Source organism: Lissotriton vulgaris, chromosome 11 (assembly GCF_964263255.1).
Source record: "Lissotriton vulgaris chromosome 11, aLisVul1.2, whole genome shotgun sequence".
Classification (NCBI taxonomy): Eukaryota; Metazoa; Chordata; class Amphibia; order Caudata; family Salamandridae; genus Lissotriton; species Lissotriton vulgaris.
This window is the reverse complement of record NC_141699.1, coordinates 511,963,921-511,986,633: the sequence shown is the minus strand read 5'-3', so window position 1 is coordinate 511,986,633 and position 22,713 is coordinate 511,963,921. Positions and strand designations below refer to the sequence as shown.

Genomic DNA, 22,713 nt, shown 5'->3' with positions numbered 1-22,713 from the left:
GGGGCACTTGCTCCCCCCTGGCTGATCACCCGGCCTGCAATGTCTGGTGCTGAGTCAGTGGCATTTTAATTTTCTATTTTTATTTCCATTCATTGTTTGTTATATATATTAGAATCGATGATGATCGGAGAGCGGAACTTTTCATTTTGTGAGCAGACAGGCCTCTTTTTTTGTATAAATTTAGGCCAGCAGGCAGCAGCACCATGGAAATCCCTATGACATGACATCATGGCGGCAGACGGAGAGTGCTGCGCGCAGCGCCACCTATCTTACGCTGCATGTGCCAGTGCGCTACCTAACTTACGCTGCAAAGTACTGCGCGCCCATGCCCGCGCGTAAGGTCACAGCCCCCACCCCCACAGTGGAGTGCAGTCAGTGGTGTTTGTTTCCAGGCCAGTGCCGTGACACCGTAGGAGCAGGAATTCAGGAAAACGGCCGGCAAGATTACAGCGCGATTGAAGGCCCGGGCTTGCCTGCTCCCACCCACAGCTTGAAGTTGAAAGTAAGTGAGTCATAGCATGTCCTAAACTGCACAAGAGATATCCTTGTGCAAGCCGCGTGGAGCTATCCACGCCCTCATATGCATGTTCCAAGGTAGCTCAGTAGACTGATGTACCTGCAGCACAGATCTGTTTGTAACCTTCTGGAGATAGTACAGTGAGTGGGTGGGTTAATGCACCTGCCAGAAAGTTCTGCTTATTACTTGAGAAAGATTACTCAGCTCTGTATGTTACTCCACCTGCTGTGGATGTGAGTCTGTAACCGGAACGTAACAGGAACCACGTATGAAGTAATAGTAATGCATCGATAGCCTCTGGATCAAGTGCATGCCTCACTCGCCCAGCCCCCAGTGTTACTGCCCCGCCCCTTCACATTCGTACCCCAGATCACAGTTCTCTATACTTCACTATTTTGCACTTTGGCAATCGATTATCTGGTTACTCATGGGTGAATGGGAGACAGTCTAGATGATGTAAAAACCTGAAATTTTTACAGCGTATTGCGCCTTTTAAATACGCATGTTAAGAATGACTTAGTCAAGAACAGAAAGCACGTATCTTCCTCATTGTGTCTTTGTATGTACCCGACGGCATTCGATGGTTGAGTGCATTCCACCGTGCACTCATGACACAAATGAAGAGTGCGGTTAAGCAAGATCCGATGTTATTCACAATATCCTTACTGGGAGTTTACCTGCTGGTAGCGCCCTGGTGGAATTAAAAAAATCCTCCGGGAATTCCAGCAATGGGGGACTGAATAACCATTGTGTATCCGTAGTCGGAAAAAAAAAACGTGTTTTCTGTAATGGAAATACACCTTGCGTGTGTTATATGGATAATAGGCGCGCCCGGACCGTATTCCTCTTGAGACGCCCCGTTGTGTGCGCAAACCTCGGGAGTGCGACACGCGACGTTAATGAATAGCAACAGATCCCCCGGAGTAAATTACAGGAATGTTTCCACTCTAGGGCAAGCTTTTGTGAATATGCAGCGTGTGTGGAGTGAATAAACACAACAGGAAGGCACGTTGGTGTTCGCTTCATGATCGATTATGTTAGAGGTGAAAAGGCATCAGCAGCAGTCGCGCGCTCTCGCGTGCACTGGGCGGGAAACGTGCAGCGCGCGATGCTTCCTTCACCCTCCTCGCCGCTCATTCCTATGAAAATCACCTTTAGTAACGCGTCTTGGTATTAGAAAGTGACTCGAAAAACATTGCAGTTAGCGAGAAAATATTTTGATTTTTCTTTTCTCGGAATAGAAAGGGTGTGGAAACCACAGGCGAGAAATAGAAGAAACCTGCATGGGTTCCCTGGAGCAGAAGGGGATTTGAAAAAGTAACACACCACAAGGCAGAATATGTGACTCATGAGTGCATAAGTATTCATGTAGCGAGTTTTAATTCAGGACTGACTGATTTATTTATTTATTGGTTTTAGAGTGTGTTGTTGAACGTTTTTCTGTTATTATGGTGTATGAGATCATATGCGGCCTGCTTCCTACTCCTCCTGCGCCCCAGTTTTTCTTGTGCCCCACCTGACACACATCATGTCGGAGGATGGTAATGACGTTAACATTTTGCCCCCCCCCTGGAAAAAATTCTGCGGACGCCCATGCAAAGGGTAGCTCAAAAACATTTGCTATGAAATTTCCATACTTCTCAGGGTTCAATATATTCAATCCAGTATCATTTTACCTTAAGAATGTAAACAAAACAGGACTGAAGAGTATGTTAACAAACACCAAACAGATTTATTCTGCCTCCTTTTTTGCTCAACTGTTAAGACTAGGTTTCGACTTTTGGAAAGACAACATTGGCACAAAAACTGTCTGAGGTACAAAAAAATTTGGCAAGTGCAGGGGTTAGAAGCTATGTTTAGAGCGTGTATCATCCCTGAGCAAATGATGTTTTTGAATGACACTGTTCAACAGACGTCTTGCCTTGGGTTAGCCAACATCAAAGACATGAATAACCCGTCCATACCTGCACCAACACCTGAGGGTGATAACACTTCAGAGGGGGAGGTCGACGTACATAATATTTTGCTTCACTACAGAACAGATTCAGATGGTAATAAATGGTTGATATGGCCCACAGACACAAACACCTGTCAAGATAGATTCCTGAACAAAACACAAGTGTTCAAAATAAATAGGCCAGACCCAAGATATGTTCAAAGACAGCATCCTGGAATAGTAACAACATACAGTGTAGGGAAGCTCTGCCTTGATTGGCTACAAAGATCTACACTTAAGGATGTAGAGCAACGCTTATCTATACTTAAAGATGGCGCAGACCGTAGGGAATTCTTGCTAGGACTAAGAAAACTGCATCAAAAACCTTTTACATATGCCAGTATATATGCTGCATATAAAGAAATATGGAAGATTATGCAAGCAGAGACTGCAGAACGAATACGAGAAATTGATCGTATTAATTGAGAGAAATCTTTCTCTGTAATTGACAGTGGGTTAACAACTCTGTTGTCCAGGATATATTCATTGGACACATAGTATGTTCTACCATAGACATCATAGACTTGGTCCTGCTGCAACATGGTCAGTCGCAACTACGCTCTATCATGCTATTAGGCTGGACGTTACAAAACCTTAGTTCAGGCTATGTGCCTTGGCGTTTATTCAATACTATGTCACTCTTTTCAGAATTCAATCTCACTGATAAACAGATCAAATTGGCACAATGGGGAGCAGACTATATGGTGCTGAGTTTTGAAAAACTGGAAAGATTGCCATTTATGGTAGCAGAAAAAACAGCTACTAATGGATAACACATGGAACAATCACTCTGCCTGTTACAATTTTTCATTTTCAGTATTGCCTAAAACAGATACCAGCAGGCGCATATGAAAGGTTGGGTAAAGAATACATCAAGACATCCTGGTGATTACCATACACACACAGATGTTGGGGTGAGGGGCGCAAATTGTTTCTTAGCGGTACAAACTGTGAAAACGCACTAAGCGGGTCTCTACTTTGTCAGGGTATTAATTTACTCGGGGCCTGCGATGGTTCCTCTAACAACTTATCCTGTCACCTGCAAGGTTCACCAGCTGCGGTGATTGATCCAATTTTTAGACAACTTTCACACGGGAGTTACCTCATGTTGAACGATCACAGCTGCTGTGGCATGTTGCCAGGTGTACCATATCTAGTAACCGTGTCATCCAGGGTCTCTTGCTGTATACAAGTATTTTTTCCACAAACCAAGACAGTCAGGGAGTCACCGCTATGGCCTTCACTGAACATCTCTTCTATACGAATTGATACTCTAAGCAGAATGAAATCCATTCTTTTGCAAAATACTGCCACTGACCTCGGCAAAAGAGACCTATGATCTACAAGTCGCAAGGACTTCTGCCGAGATACATGCCCTTTTGAATGCAAACTGCCCTATACATTTCTCAGAAATGTTAAGTTGTATCTTAAACATGTCTGATACGAGCGGTATTGTACATCTACTCAAGAACGTGTGTTCCGGACTGTTAGCACCTTTTCAAGCAGTCCTCAGAATATTTCCAAACTTTGTGCACTCTGTGTTTGGTGGACTGCCCCTCCTTTTAGGATTCGTTGCAGGGATACTATTTTTGCTCCTTCTGCTACGATATGGCAAGCCAAATCTCCAGCGCCATTCCAAGCACCATAAAGAGAGCTCTATTGGAGATGAAGTGTTGTGAGAGCATTGTCCAAATTTTGGGGTTACTACGGGAATTAAATACCACATGGTTTCTGTCATTCAGACTAATCTGGCAAGATTGCATCTTAGCTGTTCTACTCTGCCGGCTATGCGGAGAAGAATGTGCGCTAGACATCTCTCTAACACTCCCATCAGTCATGCCAACGGATGTGGATACTTTGCTTGAACTGGTAACAGCCCATGCTCCGTGTTGTCCCCAGCGGTTACCAATTCTGATGACTGCATACATTGAGATCTCACATATGCAAAATGCTGAGGCTGAGTTACGAGCGGAAACATCAGGCGCACAGGTACCATCCAATTTGAACATTGCTGCTGCGACTAATGCTGAAAGCGATGCTTCACATCCATGTGCGGTTAATCTTCTAAACTAGGTAATCCAACTTTCGCCTACAATGATAGACGATTTTTTTGTCTACAGACATAGAAGATTTCATGTTTTCTCAACGCCCTAACACTGACTTTTGATTTTGGCACACAGTGTTCTGAGAAACTTTGATTTTGACCTTCAATTTTTGACATCAAAGAACTTTTCCTATGATTAATTTTTTGATTCCAAATTTGATACCAACCTCTCTCATTCTAAGGTCTGGAGCTGATAAGAACCTAGAGAAACCTTTGGCAATTCTTAGCAAAACTAAACCTATGCTAAACCAGCACCTACTTCTTCCCTCGTACTAGACCTAAAATTTAGGTTAGGTACACTGGGGTAGGCGTATTTTAGAAGCACCAGTTGAGTATTTTAGCCTGTGTTATTTATGTATGTATTTTTATATATGTCATAGCAACAGACCATGCTATTACAATTTTATTTTATAATACTGTTTGCGCTGTACGCATTATACTTTGCATTCTGTCTAACAACTGTAGCAGTTCATATCTCTTGCATGAGAAAGAAGACTGTTCAATAAACCCTTTTTATTGCAACGCCTGTCTCTCTATTTCTGTGCAACTCTGTAGAAACAAAGCATGCACGATTGACTGAGTGAAATAGTTATCTATTGTTTCCACGACTCTGAAGATATTATTCCGACTTTAAGGAAAACAAAGTTGTCATGTTTATGAGGTTGTCAGAGACTAATCCCTTCTTGTTTATTCGAGAACGTTTCTAGTGACCTCTGAGTTAGCTGGCACACACAATTAAGTGTGCCAGCTAACTTATGCTCGATAGAGACATACTGACCTCAGTCCTATGTCAAATCTATATTGTATATTATTCCAATGCTCAGAGCCTTAGGGATTTAGGAACTACACTACAGTAAGTGATGTGGGCACCGCTGTTCAGATGTGAAGTAGATGGTGTAGGTCCTTAATGGGAGATATTTGATGTCCTTGAAATCACTGAGAGAACAGGAGGACTGCCAACAGGCCCGTGAAGAGCACACTTCAGGGTGCCACACATTAGGTCTCAGCCTAGACCAGCCACTATCCAGAAAGGGAACACTGACCCCTTCACTGGTAGTAATCCTCCATGCCCACAACAGAGGTCTCTGGCAAGGTGCACCATGCAGTCCGGTTCTCCAGTACCACTTTCCCACTAGCGTATCTCACCCTTTGCTGAAGGATGGCACCCATAGTAATTCTATTGTGTGCCTTTGAAGTTAGGGGGTGGTGTAGGGGTTTTCCTTTGAACCTCGGATGTCTCCCCTAAATTTTAGGCCTGTCTGCCATGGGGCCACGGAATGTAGATCTTAATCTTTAGGAGAGCCATAATTTGGTCCCGAGAGGCCAAATGTCAAAAACCTCGCTCTCCTATCAATTCCATCTGACCCTCGAATGGCAGAGGTCTTTTGTTCCCATTGTATGCCAATGGTTTATGTCTGTTGCTGGGGAATGCGCAGATGTGCTCCTTGACCCCGAGTGTCCACTGGAGACAGGCAACACTAGACTCCGAGCATAGAAATACCTAAATGCTATAAGTGGCATTTCTTAACGAGTTGTGCCAACATCACCTTCACCACTGGAAAGGGTTTGGCTCAGCGAATCCATTGATTGGAAACATCATGAGGCTGCTCGACTGCAATCCACTATTGCAGCCCGAAGTAGTGTCAACCACTTCTCCCATGTTAACTTATAGGAAGAGCAAGCCTCATAGGTAGCGAAAACACACCAGTATTCCTCCCTACTTGGGTACTCGTGTGCTATTGTGCACATGTACCTGCAATGGCAGGTGAGACATCTAGTCCCTAGCACCAGAGATACAAGTGCGCCCACACCAGTCTACAACAGCAGGCTGGCCACGGGTTCAACTAATACGGGGGTCAGTGTGCAAGCATGCCTGCGATGGCAGGCTACATACATGATCAGAGGCACCATAGGTGTGCGTGTGCACACACAGTGACCTGCACTGACAGGCTGCTTGTGAGTTCTTTCATTATAGATGCCAGTGCGCACACACCGGTCCAGGCAATTGACCAGAATTGCCTGGAGCAACCCATTTCAATATGCACCAGTCCTAATGCCTCATGTCAAGGGAGATGTGGAATTAGTAGCTAATTGTGTTGGAGATCGGAAGAGCCTGGTACGAATCATACCAACGCGCACCTGACACTGTGCCCAGATTGCCTGGGCACAACCCTGACCATCGTATATCTGTTGTGGTGTCTCATCCTATCAAGAGGCTACCCTGTGTTACTCCCCATTCATTGGTTGTTCCCTTTTTGACCCTCATTGGGGCAGACCAACAGTCCTCTCCTTACCTGGCCCCTCCTGAAGGCATCTTGCCACCAGGTAGTAGAGAGAGTGAGATATACTGGGTTGAAGGAATGCTTCCAAGACAGTTGGGAAGCGGGTCAAGAGACTGCGTGACTCCATTGTGTTTTGGACTTCCTGAGTGACTGCTACACTCCCCTTGTTTACATCTACCTCCTAATTAAACTTGCTACATAGGATTACCCAGGCCGTAGCACCTTCAGGAGCGAGGGTGCACTGCCAGGCCTGCAGTGACAAGTTGATCACATGGGATTACCCAGGCACCAGCACCTTAGGTGAAAGTGTACGCACACCACCCTGCCCGCCCAGGCGGACGTGGGTTGATCCCTGACTTGTGCGATTACCCCACCTCGCTTTTACCACCATGGGTGGAACCGCGTTGACGCAGGCCTGCAATAGCAGGCCTGGCCCGAGTATTTATTTTTTATTTTATTTATTATGAGTTTTATATAGTGCTAGCCAGACCCAAAGGTATCGGAGCGCTTTACAGCAAGAATCATTCATAGGATACATTAAGCAATTTAGTATATATAAAGGAAACATGCTACTCGTAAGTAAGATATCACAGTAGACTGTACAGGGACTGTATGAGGTAGTCGTAGGGAACCCCATGACTCACGGATGGGTTCGGCCGGTGAGCGGGGGGCAGGAAGTAGTCACTGCGGAGAGTGAGGTAGAGGTCATTGAGGCCAAAGTGTCTGTGTGCGACTATGGTATGTCTTTGGCGACTGGCTTGTAGCTATCCGTTTGGGGGAGATCAGTTGAGGAGGAAGTCCTTGAGTTGCCTTTTGAATTTTATGTAGGAGGGGTTAGTCCTGATTTGTACTGCAAAAGATCGAGATGCGTTTTTTTGTCTGCGAGATTTCGGGGGGATAAGGAGTAGTGTTTGTGCTCCTCAGGGTTCTTGACTGCCCGGCCTTCTGTAGTTTAGCATCCAGGTAGGTGGGTTTCCCAGTTGTGTGAAGCAAGCGGTTCTGAAGCTGGCATGCATTTCGACAGGGAGCCATTTTAGCTCTTTGAGTGCCTGCGAGATGTGATCATATTTCTTTACTCCGATGACACTTCTGGCTGCTGCATTAAGAGTTGATCTGAGTGGAGCTAGATGGGATTTTGCTGCTTCTGTGAGGGTTGCAATTCCGTAGTCTAGTCTGTACAGTACCAGGGATTGTGTGGCTTGTTTGAGGTCACTAAGAGGGATGAAGGGTTTAATTTTGTTGATAAGTTTAAGGTTGAGGAATGCGCTTTTTGTGGTGTTTTTGATGTTTGTTCATGTCTAGTTTGGGGTCCAGAGTGATTCCCAATGATTTTGCGGAATCAGCTAGGGTGAGGTTATGATTGAGAGCCTCAATGGTTTTTATCCATTCTGTGATTTAGGTGTTCCCCTCTTTGTTAGAGATGAGGAAGATTTCCGTCTTGTCCTGATATAGTTTTAAGTGGTTGCATGAGAGCCAGTGCTGGACTTCTCGTAGAGTGACGTTCAATCTCTGGATGTCTTCGATGGAGGAGGTCTCCAGGTAAATTTGGGTATCGTCTGCATAGAGGTGGAAGGGAATGATGTTTTTTTTAGGATGGCAGTAAGGGGCTCCATAAATATGTTGAAAAGTTGTGGGGAGAGTACTGATCCTTGGGAGACACCCCTACATACAAGGAGTGGGTCAGATGAGAAGTTCTTGATTTTTATATTTTGGGTGCGGTTCTGCAGGAAAGAGGCGAACCACTGTAGGACCACCTCCTCTGCTCCCGCCCTTTTTTGAAGGGCTTTGATGAGTAGTTTGGTCAACCGTGTCGAAGGCTGCCGATAGATCCAAGAGTATGAGTAGACAGCATTGACCTTTGTCCAGAGAAATGTGTATATCGTCTATTACATTTAATATCGCTGACTCTGTACTGCATCCTTTTCTGAACCCTGATTGATGGGGATCAAGAAGGTTGGTGCTCTCTAGGTGTTGAGTGAGTTGGATGAGAACACATTTTTCCAGAATTTTTGCTAGGAGAGGGAGGTTAGAGACGGGTCTAAAGTTGTTCAGATCCTTTGTGTCCGAGCCAGATTTTTTCAATAGTGGAGTGACTTGGCCGATTTTGAGACAGTCAGGCATGACTCCGGTGCTCAAGGAGCTGTTTATAATCTTAGTCCAGTGCGGAGATCGGCTCAGTTTGAGCTTTTTGGCTAGTTGGGCCGGTAGGGGATCCATGGCGTGTGCTGAGGGTTTGGTGTTAGAGATCGTATTGATGACCTCTGCTTCGGAGATGGGATTGAAGGATTTCCATATGTTTGGGAGGTGTTTAGGTGTGAAATCTTCTGACTCAGCGGTCGATTTGCCATGGAGGGGGCTTTTCTGTACGACCAAGGAGAGTTCTATCTTGGAGATTTTGTCGTTGAAGAAATTGGCAAAGTTGTTGTACAGTTCTTTGGAGGCTATAACTTGTGTCATAAGAGGTTTGGAGGTGTGTTGCTTGATGAGGCTGAATAGTTCCTTGGTTCTGTTCTTAGCTTTGTCTAGGGCATTGCAAAAGACGGACATTTTTCATTTTTTATGTGTTTGTTGTATTTCCCTCTTACTGCTTTGAGTCTAGCTTGTAGGATTGTGGAGGGGTTGTTTTGCCACAGTCTTTCCGCTGTTCTTAGTTCTCTTCTTTCTGAGTTTAAGTCTGAATTGAACAATGATCTGGAAGGAATGTTCCTGGCTCTTTTTAATTTCAGGGAGGCTATTTAGTCCATAATGGAGGTCATGGTGGAGTTGTACTGAGAAGTGAGTTGAGTTGCTGATAGTTCATCTGTGTGTAAGGGGAGGAGGGAGCTTACCCTTTCCTCCAGGTCAACAAGAGGGATTGGGCTTAGAGTTCTCACCCAGAGCGGCGGGTCCCGAGTCACAGGTTTGTCTTTGATCCTTTGGGTTAGGTGGAACAAAATGATATGGTGATCTGACCAGTCCACAGGCACGGTGTGGTCGATGGAGACTGTGTCTGCATGAGCGATAATGGCGTATAGGATAGAACCTTTGTTGTGGGTTTCCTCGGTGCAGTGTTGGGTGAGATTGAAGTTGCTTCTAAGATCATTGAGGGTTTTGATTAGCGCAATGTTTTCATCATTCCAGTTTAAGTTGAGGTCGTCTAGAAGTATGTTGTTTGGGCAATGGAGTGAGAAATGAGTAAATAGGCTGGAGAGGTGCTCTCCGAAGGTGGATGCATGTACCTTCCCGCTACACCACAGGGGAAAGGTGCCCTGATTCATAAGGTGACACAGCGAAAGATAGCAAAGACTGGGAGGAAAAAGCAAAAATTCTTGGAGTAAATTCCCCTAAAAAGATAATTCCTATTTCTCTTGCTCAGCAATTGAGCCCAGGCATTTTCTCACTCTGCTGGGCCAAGTTAATTACATTTCTCCACAGCAGAGGGAACAACGGCTGCCCAACACAAAAGGAATAATTAACAGTGCTTCCCTCAGCTCCTTAGGGGGAAGGGGTAGAGATGAAAATCCACATCTGTTAATTACCTGTCACATTGTACCAGAACTGGAGACAGAGGAGGAAGCTGAGACAACACAGAAGGAAGGCTATTCTTTGAAGCTTTGTGGGAAAGACCATGTGGTGATGTCAGCGAGGGGCAGGACCGAGACCCCAAGATAAGATGTGACCAGTGACTGTAGAATTACGTCATCATGACCTGCCCCAGCATGCTGTGTAAGAGGGTTGGGTCAGGGGTGGAAAGATGATGTGGCACCCTAGCATTGGACTTTGGTGCCTGGCTTCTAGAGCCTTTACCACTTTTTAAATACTCTTGCATAGGGGAGAGAAAGGACTGTTTGCGCTTTTTGCTGCTGGAACCTGGAACTATGACAGCAATGGACAACTGGAAGGACAAACTCCCCCTGATGCCCAAAATGACTAAAGACCCTTCTCTCAGTTAACCCCAAGACCAGTAGGCTGGCCCGTTACACCCCCTGAGGACCAACTGGGGGAAAGCCTTGGACATCTGCGCCCAGATACAAAGACCAGGAGGAAAGCTGGTGCAGTGGGCCAGTGGAACCAGCTCCCTGCAAGGTACACTGCATTGTAGTATGCCACGAATACAACAAGCCCAGGACTGTCCGAATCATACCAACGAGCCTGGTTAATATCTGTTTTAAGGTTGGTGACCTTTGACCTACCTAGAAAAGCTGAGTGCGTGGAGGTCTGCTGCCCCATGAGCAATAACCCCTGGGGTGGGCCGGGGTTTGCCATAAGAAACAATCCTGGAATTACATTTTGTTTGTCATGAGAGATAAAAGGTAAGCCTGTCTGGGGGTGAATACCCTACCCGTGATATCCAGGTCTCGTACATCTGAAACCCGTTTGCAAGAGATTAAACACAACAAATTGGCCAACCTACCTGATAACTGTTTCCTGGAGAGATATTTATTGCTTGGCCAAGGGAGAAACAAGTTGAGGACATTATTAACATCCCACAGGGTGGAGTACCTGGGTACAGGAGGAAACAACAATCTCTCCCCTCATCAATTTCCTAACCAATGGGTCTTCACCCACCTGGAAACCTTCTATGGGCAGATGACCTGCCAAAATGGCTGAGCAGAAAGTATTTACCGACCTGTAAGTCATAGCATCATTGACCAATGAGGATGAAAAAAATTCAAGATAGGACCGACTCTTGATTTCACGGGATCAGCATCCCTCTGCACACACCAACGCAAAAGACTTGGAGCTGTTTTCGAAAGTCCTCTGACTTTCCACCTGGACCTGTAATCCTCCATGCCATGAGGAGCTTTTTACTTTCCAGGACTAGATCATGAGGATTCCCAAGAGGATCCTGCAGAATGTCTTGTCTCTGGGGTAGACAGATCAGAAAATCCCAAGAAAGTTCCATTATCAATGGAAACCATGCTTATGATCTCCAGAGTGGCATGATTCCCACCAGATTTGCCTTTTGTTGCTGGATCTGCTTCACTCATCGCATCAGCATTGTGAATGGGGAACACGCATACCCCTCTTCCGCATTCCAATCTTGCAGGAAAGCATCCATCACCTCCGCTTGTGGATTCAGCCTCCAACTGAAGAACCGATCCAGCTGGCAGTCAAGGCGAGAGGCGAAAAGGTCCACCGGGAACGGAACCCAGATCCTTACAGGTGCAGTTGTCATGTACTGAGATCCTGAAGGTGACAGGAATGCCAGTGGGCAATTTAAGTGGACTTCCCCGAAAGACACTCTGCATTGCAAGCATACTGCCAAAACCCATTTGCCATCTCTGCTAGCATCTTGGATCATGCAGCACTAAGCGGGTGATGTACCTCACTGCCAAGATGTTGTCCATCTTCAACAGAACTGAGCAAATCACCTTGTATTGTGTCCAGCACTGGACCACGTAGGAGCCCGCCAGATCTCCAGGCAGTTGATCTGTAGGGATTGCTCTTCTGATGACCAATCTCCTCCTGTGGATAGACCACACAGCTGGTCCCCATCTGGTCCTGCTGGCGTTGGAATTGATCTCTATTTCCGGACTGGAACTGGACTGGAACTGAAGATGGCCCTCCAGGCCTCCATCTGAGTCAGCCACCCTCTAATTTCTTCCTTGGTATCCTCAGACAATTGTATTATCACCAAATAAGGCAAGTCTTCCCAAAGGTAATGTGCGTTCAATCACTATAGACCCATGTAATAAATAGGGCCTGGGAAAATTGCTTGAATGAAAGATGCTAACAGGACCACCAAACAGGCCAACTGTCTGAGGGACGTGTGTGACCTAGCCATGGTCTTTCAGAGTTTGTGACAAATCTTTGCCATTTTCTTGGAGGGCAGGCTGAAAGTGGACTCCGGGGAGTTGATCACAAAACCCAAATAGGATGGCTGCTGAAAAGGGACCAGCAGGGATTTCCATTTGTTTATCTAAAATCTCAGAAGTTCCTGCAAATCCAGCGTCACCTGGAGATGAATGGACAGAGTATGCATTCTTTGATACATCAACAGAATGTTGTCAAGGTAAACAATTGAAATGTACACTCCTAGTGTGGGGGAAGTCCACTATTGGTTTGAGTACCTCGGTGAAACACCAAGGGGCGGACAACATACTGAAGGGTATGATCCGAAACTCGAAGACCTAATCGCCACAAAGTTATTGCAGAAATCTGCAGCGAGAGAGAAAGACAGGTATAATCAGAGAAGTGTCTTTGAAGTCCAACCGTACCAGCCAATTCCCCGGGCGTAGAAGATGCCCAGGGAGATGGTTCCATCTTGAAATAGAGCTATACCAGCAATTAGTTGAATTCTTCGAGGTTGATATTGGGACTCTGGCCCCCATATCTCTTCTACACCAGGAAGATGTTGCTCACAAATCCAGATAGGTAGACTATTGAAGGCATGATCGCACATTTCCTCACCAGCTCTGCTACCTCTTGATCGACAAGGGAAGATTGACTTATAGTAAAAACTAAAGGACTTGGTTTGGTACTCTGATTGGGGGTCCACAGGAATTCTAACTGGAAACCCTTGATTGTCTGTGGAACCCAAATGTCAGACGTCCAATACTCTTTGAATAGAGACAGTCGCCTTCCCACTTTTAACTGGGAAGAAAGGCAAGCTCTTACTGGGGCAGATCCTTGGGCATGGCCACGTCCACCTCCCCTGCCCCCACGGTGTGCTGGAAATGGGGGATGGGCAAAAGTTGCCAAACTTTGCTGAGTCTTGATATTTCCTTTGATATTTCCTTTGGTGGGAGACTAGGCCTTTTTGGGAGACATTGGTAACAAAGCAGCCAAATGAACACCCCCTGCCACGTCCGGCACCAACAAATATCTTGTGTGAGAACATTTTCTTGATAGAGGCTTGTCCTTATCAAGTGAGTTGAATGTGACAACAGATTTGCCAAGCTCCTTTATAAAGGGGCCCAACAACCCCAATGCGCTGTAGGGGCCCGCTTCTGAAACTTCCAGGTTCCATAGCTTCGGGTCCACCTTAATTAAAGGGAACACCTCCTCACTGTTCAGAGTGCACAATTTACATTACCCAGCAGTATGACCGCTCTCTGGGCCCATCCAGACTGGATTTCGGGGGATATGAAGGCCCCGGACTTCTAGGCCTCCTCTGCCATATCTACATTTTTGTATGTGACCCTCTAATGGCCAAAAGCCTGTCCTGGCATTACCGCCAGGTGAGGTTGATGCCATTCTTTGGTCCCTAATATACTTCACCACAAATGTTTGCCATACGTTCATCTATCTTGGGAGTCAGGGACCGCAAGTGGGCCCTGACTTTTTTCTAGTGACTTGCAAAGGCTTCCAGCCACAAAGATTGCTACTTTGTCACTCAAGAGGCCACATGAAGGACCGGACGTAGGTTAAAGCAAATCATACAGGTCTAGCATATCTGCCACCAAAGTATCTGGCGAGGCAGCCGGAAGGGAGCGAGGTAGGGAAGCCTCGTCTGAAGAGGAGCGCCAAGGCCTAGAAGGGCCCGGATCACCAACGGAATCTTCTTGGGAATTATCATCCCCCATGGGGCTGGGGAGCGGGGAGGAGACAGTCCAAGAAGGTCAGGTGCTGGCACCTGCACCTGCACCTGAGCTAGCAGGAAAGCTTTCTTGAGGTGCTCGAAAGCGACTTTATTGACGCCCTGGTCCGCAGGGCTCTTGGCGTGGGGTTGTCGGACACTGCCCCCGCATTGTAACTTTGGTGAGCTTGTTCCAGCCTCTCACACTTTTCCACTAAGGGCGCTGAGGTTTGGGACACAGCAGTTTGTATTCAGGCATCCACTGCCTCAAAGAACTCATCATCTAGCGGCAGGAAAGAGGCAGATTCCTCCTGCATATACTCAGCCTCTGATTCCTGCATGCTAGGAATCACTGTAGTGCTAGATAACCTAGCTGGTATGGAGAGTCAGGTAGTCAGTGACAAATGAGATCACATCCTATGAGATACAGAGGGTTGACAGCCGGATAGGGGCTTGGGAAGGTTAGCAGTAGGCCGCAACAGGCCTCTGGCCCAGAATAACAGTAGCAGGTCCAAATGGGCATATGAGGCCTGAGTTGGCAACACAACCTGCAAGGTTGGGGTCGCAACCCTACTGAATCAACAAGCCCAAAACTACTGCCACTGGGCCTGCCAAACTGACTCAAGCAGAACCTGCTCTGTAGTTCTCAGGCCGCCTGGGGTTAATTTCTTAGACCCAACCCCGCTGGTGTGGCAGTCACCACACTGTGCAGAATTCAACTTATGAGGGCTAGCGAACCAAAATACAGACCCTTTGAAGGGCATAGAGGTTGCCAGCATGAATGGGGACACCCGTGTATTGGCCAAGGCTCCGTGATGCGAGGCTGCATCTCTGCAACTGCAGAAACGGAGCTCAACACTCGCGTATCCAGAGGAGCAACTTGTTTGCTTTTATGAGAGTCCTCTAGTTGCCGGTGAGCAAATCCACTAGCATGCAGCACCCTTAAACTCTAATCTCAGCCATGTGAGAAACGTTGAGTCGCTCACCCACGGCAACCTGCAAAATAAACAAACATTAAGCGCTCACAAGTACTAGGAGGCAGAATTTCCATGAAAGCATCAAAAATGGCATATAAACAATGAAAAGAAACCACATTAAATATGCACCACAACACTGGGAACCAATGAAAACAGTTAACTCATGGCTGCTGAGCAGTGAAGAAAGAGGGACATGAACAGTGATCATGGACAACCGTAAATGGTCTGAGTGCTAATTGGTTATGATGTTTTCTCTTTCACTTATGGTTTTCTGGGAAAGGTAGTTTGTTTTAAGGTTTCTGTATGCAAGAAAGTGAGAGAAAAATGATCAGACTCCTCGCCTCTGGTCCTGACATAGTATTGGTTTTTCAGACCTTGTTTTAGATGGCCACTGTGACATTTTGTAATTGGGATTCTTGGAAGATAAATCCTTCTGTGCCAATACCATATAGCTTTCTAGTCTCATTCTTACCTCCTACTCTTCCTCCTGCCTTCACCAATTAATTAAAATGCATTTGCTTCAATTTAGATCTGTGGTCTCCAACCTTATCTGTAGTGAGAACTACATCTGATCAGTGAAAATCGTCCTGAGCTACTAAAGGCCAAGCAACTCGCACATTTTTCTGAGAGCCCCCTTTGCCCATTCATTGACTTTAAGCCTAATTTCTTTGGAGCCCATACTGTGGTAAGAACTGCACTCTCCTGGCAGCCTTTTATTTTGTCAACACCTTAATTTGAAGTCTACTTTACAAGGCCTTACTTATTTAACTCAATTATGTTCTGCACTTTGACCCACTGCACAGATTGCAGATGCCAGCATTCTCTGCACAATCCGATACTATGCACATCCCCATTTTCTCAACAGCCATTTACAGCTGCCCACTCTGCACACCCCTAACCACTCGGAGCCAACTTCATGTGCGCTATCTGCAGAACTCCACGCACAGCTCATTGCCCAACTTTCTGAACAATACAGCCCTGTCTATTGCACCAGCTGTATTCTGCCCTGGCCTCTCTTTCCAAGCAGCCTGCTGCCATTCACTGTCTAAGTTGTGCACACGACTCTTGGATATCATTCTCTGTCCAGCACATACCTCCATACTCCCTGTATAGCTCTCCCTACCTACAGCATATATGTATATATTCAAACTAGATTCTAAAATGTTTGTCGCTTCTTTAGGGTTTTCCGCAGCCGCCTTGTCATCTTTATTTTCAGCATGTATTTCCATTATTATTATTATAAATTTCCTAGTAAGCTGACAGGTTCTTTCAATTCAGAATACTTCATCCAAAAAACGAAGGCGGATGTGAGCAGCGGACACCTACATAATGTTATTTTTCCTTGTAGTATGAGACAATTTTACCTCCTTTTCATCACGAAAATCTGGTATTTCCTCAGATTTCTCCATTGATTTGGGCTGCCTTCAGTGACAGTTGACACTTCCTTAGAGTCCTAGATTTGAGCTAAAACTGCTTTGCATTCTGGAACCTGACGTTTCCTTTATCCCAATGCCCCAGTGTGCCCCTTTAACCAGTTCAAGTATTTCATTCAATGGTACTTTGTATCATGTGATTTCTAAATCTCTACTTAGAAAGGAAAGTAAGGGCTAGATGTATCAACATACCCTTTTGCGATTTCCAAATAGCGATTTTTAAGGAATCGCTATTTTGGAATTGCAAAATGGCATGTTTGTAGAAATTCGCTTTTTTTTAGCGATTTCTTAAAATTCCTTATTTGCGATTAGCAAATTGCTAATTGCAAATAAGGAATAATTTCCCATTCATTTCTATGGGCCAGGAGGCCCATAGGAATGAATGTTAAATTATTCTCAATTTGCGATCCGCAATTTGCTAATCGCAAATTGAGAATAATTTCAATGGTGCAGGGGTGTCTCAAAAACACCCTGCTGCCCCCCTGAAAATGACATGTGTGCGCATGTGGCGCACATACATGCCCTAAGGGCATGTATGAGCGTCACATGGCACCTTTACAAATTGCATAAAGTGCATTTGTAAAAGAATTCGCAAATTACCACCAACTACAAGTTGGTGGTAATTTGGGAATTCTTAGCCAAAATTCGCTAAAATGAAATGTTTCATACATAGCATTTAAGAAATCGCAATTTGCGACTTCCTAAATGCTTGCGCAATGTTAAGGAATCGCAAAATTTACGATTCCTTAATATTGCAAACTTTTTGCATGATACATCTCATTTTCCATTTTTCTTATCGCAAACGCTGCTATTTTGCGAAACTCAGCATTTGCGACAAGAAAAAAGCTTGATGCATCTACCCCCAGGTCTACACATACTGAAATGTAAAATATTCTTAACTAAAAATTGAAAGTATTCTGAACTGAAAATGTAAGACTGTCTAGTGGAGTCATACATAACATTGAGCTTTCTGATTCTAGCATTTATAAGCGACTGAGCTTGCAGTGTGTCTTGCACAACAACCCCCCCTGGCACTTTTGTAATTAATTCCAGCAGGACATCGGCCAAGACTATGGTGCGGATAGAATCAAACTAGCTCCCCTACTATTTTGGTGCTCTATTTGGTCCAATGCGCAAGCTTCCCTTAGCAGGGACATTATAGAGGATTGCTTGGCTTGTGCGCCTGGTTTATCAATACCCTGGTTTCCGTATCTACAGTCTAACCTTTCCAATTATGGCAGACCTAGGCTATTTTCCAACTCATCCTCCATTCAGAAGGAAGACCAGGGTGAGTAAAGTAACATTTCCCTGGGAAACGAGTGAGGGATAGGGAGTCAAGCATCTCCAGTTCAGAATCCCGGAGTAATTATGTATTGTTCCAAACCGGTTCCAGGACGGAACCATATCTTGAGAGGGTCAAAAATACATAGGAATGATCTCTTCTTGCCAGGTTTCGGTTGGGTTCCATAAGATGGAAGTTATATTTCCCCCTTGGGCATTATGATGTCTCTTCTCTTTGTTGCTGCCCTTGTGATGAATATTCAGATCAATCTATTATGCACTGTTTGTTTTTTTGTAGATTTTATAGAGAATTGTCTAAGTGCTTGCTCATCCCACCTGTTAAGAAAGCCAACATTAAAAACTGTAGAATCGTGCTATTATACCTCCAGTAGCTTCGATCTGAGGTCCTTTGTCTTTGAGTTTATTTTAGAAATCTGCCATTCATTTATGCAACTCCTTGATGTTTTGATATTTATTTTAACTGATTTTAACATTCTGGTTCTACTGTTTGGATTCTGTGCTTTTGCCTGTGACAACCCGTTTTTATGGATATGTCTACTATTTTGAAAATGCTTTTATGACCTATTTTGTCGAAATAAACATAATAATAGAATGGACTGTGTTGATATGAAGAACATCTGTAAATACAAAAACTCCAATAAAATTTTCTAATTGAATATTCGATCCTAAATCCCAAAAGTTACTCTGTCAAAGACATAGTTCTTTGAAAACATGTTTTGAAAGTCAAACAAAATTAAGCACTTGTTGCCCCACATAATGAATTAAAATTTAGACTACAATTTAAGATATATATATTCCTACAGTACTTCTCTGTTTCATGTGTTTAAATCAATAATATGAGTAAAATATATTTATGAAATACATGAGAGCAACAAACTGAATTAAAAAATGAAGGAATTCTATATTAACAACATATGCACTATGTTGAGCAAAAATTGTAACAAATATTTGAGGATACTTAAGTGTCTTTTGTATTGTAAGCACTAGGGTAGCCAAGAGAGCATTTATTTAACTTGGTGCACATTTGGTGATGGATGCAATAAGCATGAACATTTCCCCCATGTAACTTTAATCTTTTTACAACCTCCTGAAGTTGTCACACACTAAGGATACCAAATTCTTGAACTACTTAATTAATCCCCATGCCGGTTACTGCAGTTAACTGACATTAGCTGCAACTTGGACAGGCGCATTCACAGATTTGCCCAAGAGATCACTCTTCCCAAGTAATCTTTTCTGATGTTGTTTGACATTTTTTATATGTCTTTCAAGAAGCACGTAATAAAGGTTTAACAATCCAGAAATGTGCTTGAAATATATTTACCTTTATATATTGACTCATAGCTTGTATTTTCTTTAGATATAAAAGATTAAGAACAGATTGTGAAGATGAGCACCGCCACTACTCCGGAAGCATTGTCTTCCCCGCCTCAGCTTGAGCAGAGCCTCATTGACCAGCTTTCTGAGGGTGATCCTGAATATTTGAGGCTTCACAACATGGCTGCTGGTCTCAGACAGGACTTCAATGTCATGGAACAGAAGAAACGTGTGACCATGATTCTTCAGAGTCCAGTAAGTGAATGTTTTATCACAGTACATTATGAATATACAATATTAGCCAGATTTCAGACTGCATTGTTGGCAAATACAAGTACTTTTTTATTGCTTACAGAGTATCTTGTTTCTAAGCAATTAACACCTGATATACCCGGGACAAAAAGATGTATGTCATCAGCTTGCCTACAGAAGTAACTTGAGCAGTTTCTTTCAGATCTGTGTGGGGATGACACAGATCGAAAAAATAACAAAGCTGTTGGGTATGTGTTTCTGGAGTAGGATATGATACATTATTTTTGGCTGGAAAGGGATTTAGGGAGCGACTACTTACTGCCATTTTAATTCCCCAACGTGCCGTAGAGGTCCCTGGGATTCAAATAATGGCTTTCATGAATTAGGAAAAGCAATAAAAGATCCTGAAAAGAGTTGAAGAGAAACATAGACACACGATAAAGGTCAGCATATAAAGGAGATCATTACCAGCAAGTGGTTTTCTTGAAGCACAATGTCTAGAGGCAGTCACAAAGTTAAGGATCCACTGCACCGTAATATTATTTGAAAATTTGGCATCAGTAATAAGGCTATTGTTTTTTTGTCATAATTTTCTGTTTTTGCTTAGCTCTGTGCTATGTTTCCTTCAGAATTGTATTATCTATCATGACATCACAGAGTCTACATGTGTCTGTCAGTTTGTGAATTAAGAGAAGATAGAGGGTGAGTGAACCATGACAAAAGAAGCAAGCGAACATTGATGAATGAGTGTAGATAAGAATGAATTCCAGCTCGATGGTGCCTTCCAAACCGTAAAAAAGAAATAGGTCTTTATTAACAAATTTCCCAGTTGCAAAAAGTGGTTGCAAATTGGGCTTTGACTTTTTGCGAAGGGAAAGGAATTTTCCAAACGGACCTATGTATCAGTAGGTTAATTCTCAAAAATTGTAACAAGTTGCAATTCGATCTACCTCACTAAAATGCATGAAGCAGGCCACAGATTTGGACCAACTACGATTGGCAAGAACCCTACGATTCAGCAGACCATCATGTCTGTGAGGAGTAGGCAGTAATCCCATTTAGTCCAGTGGACCACTGTTTTACTCCTAAAAATATTTTGTCATTATTCGCGAAGGGAAAGAAATCTCCTGCAGTCCCCTTCCTGTTTGAAAATGGCTTACCATTATTTTTGAATTGGTGGTAAAATATTAATATTTTCTGACTGGATTTTGGTCGCAAAACATTAATTAATCTCTTAAGGGACTGATTTTTGGAAGAGACGCTCCTAAACCCACCCTAACAAATAGCGTTTAATAAATGTTTTTTTAACCCATTTAACAATTTGGAAAACCTTTTCCAAATAGTTAATTGGGTTTAAGAAATTACAAAAAGTATTTTTGCAGTGGTAAACTATCAGATCTACTGAATCTGAGGGCTTGCGATTTTTTTAAACACTTTGTAAATCAGGGTGATAGTTTGTGGGAAGGCAGGCATACTACATCTGTCAAATAAACCAACGATGTTCGATTATAAATAAAACGACTGGGATTGCATTTCTGCAGTGGTTAATTTTGAGTATCCATTTTGAAGGCTTAATAATCAGCAAAGGTACATGACTTTGAGAATCCTAGGTTGCCCTGAGATGATAGGAGATACAACCATTATGTTTAAATTAGGACTTTCTTTTACAAGAAAGTAATCCCTGATGATTCATTTATATTGTGACAGCCTTTTCTTCACCCACAAGTAGTTCGAATGACAATGACATTGGCAAAGGAAGGGTAATAGTTGTACTTCATGTCAAGAAGAGGCATGGAGATCCATTAGGCATGAAAACTGTTAAAGAACCGCCAGGACACTCGTGTGGAAACACTCTCTACCTGCTTTGCATTTACTGCTGGTTCCCGCTGGCTTTTCCTGTCTCCCTCCCGCCGCTGCCGTATCCGGCTTAGCGGCCACTGTGTGGAAGGGGACTACATTCCCCAAAATCCTTTGCCACCATTTTCGCGCCCGGAGGCGCTTGATAAGTGAGGGCCGCCCCGGTGGTGCGGGCGCCGCCAGGACACTCGTGTGGAAACACTCCCTACCTGCTTTGCATTTACTGCTGGTTCCCACTGGCTTTCCTGTCTCCCTCCCGCCGCCGCAGTATCCAATTTAGCGGCTGCTGTGTGGAGGGGGACTGCATTCCCCAGACTCCTTTTCCGCCATTTCCGCACCCGGAGGCGCTTGATAAGTGAGGGCAACCCCGGTGGAGAGGGCGCCGCCAGGACACTCGTGTGGAAACACTCCCTACCTGCTTTGCATTTACTGCTGGTTTCCGCTGGCTTTTCTTGTCTCCCACCCGCCACCGCAGTATCCAGCTTAGCGGCTGCTGTTTGGAGGGGGACTACATTCCCCAGACTCCTTTGCTGCCATTTCCGCGCCCGGAGGCGCTTAATAAGTGAGGGCAGCCCCGGTGGAGCGGGCGCAGCCAGGACACTCGTGTGGAAACACTCCCTACCTGCTTTGCATTTACTGCTGGTTCCCACTGGCTTTCCTGTCTCCCTCCCGCCGCCGCAGTATCCAATTTAGCGGCTGCTGTGTGGAGGGGGACTACATTCCCCAGACTCCTTTTCCGCCATTTCCGCACCCGGAGGCGCTTGATAAGTGAGGGCAGCCCCGGTGGAGAGGGCGCCGCCAGGACACTCGTGTGGAAACACTCCCTACCTGCTTTGCATTTACTGCTGGTTCCCGCTGGCTTTTCTTGTCTCCCACCCGCCACCGCAGTATCCAGCTTAGCGGCTGCTGTGTGGAGGGGGACTACATTCCCCAGACTCCTTTGCCGCCATTTCCGCGCCCGGAGGCGCTTGATAAGTGAGGGCAGCCCCGGTGGAGCGGGCGCCGCCAGGACACTTGTGTGGAAACACTCCCTACCTGCTTTGCATTTACTGCTGGTTCCCTCTGGCTTTTCCTGACTCCCTCCCGCCGCCGCAGTATCCAGCTTAGCGGCCGCTGTGTGGAGGGGGACTACATTCCCCAGACTCCTTTGCCGCCATTTCCGCGCCCGGAGGCGC

At 44.9% G+C, this 22,713-nt stretch overlaps 1 protein-coding gene across 1 annotated transcript in view; it reads left to right on the top strand.

The window, feature by feature from the left end:
• Positions 1-22,713, top strand: part of ADD2 (adducin 2) — a 440,390-nt gene that overhangs the window by 30,811 nt on the left and 386,866 nt on the right. Inside the window, exon 2 of the mRNA XM_086943577.1 lies at positions 19,473-19,684. Within this exon, the coding sequence (XP_086799703.1) occupies positions 19,502-19,684 (183 nt within the window). The 5' untranslated portion in view covers positions 19,473-19,501. The remainder of the gene's footprint in view (positions 1-19,472; positions 19,685-22,713) is intronic.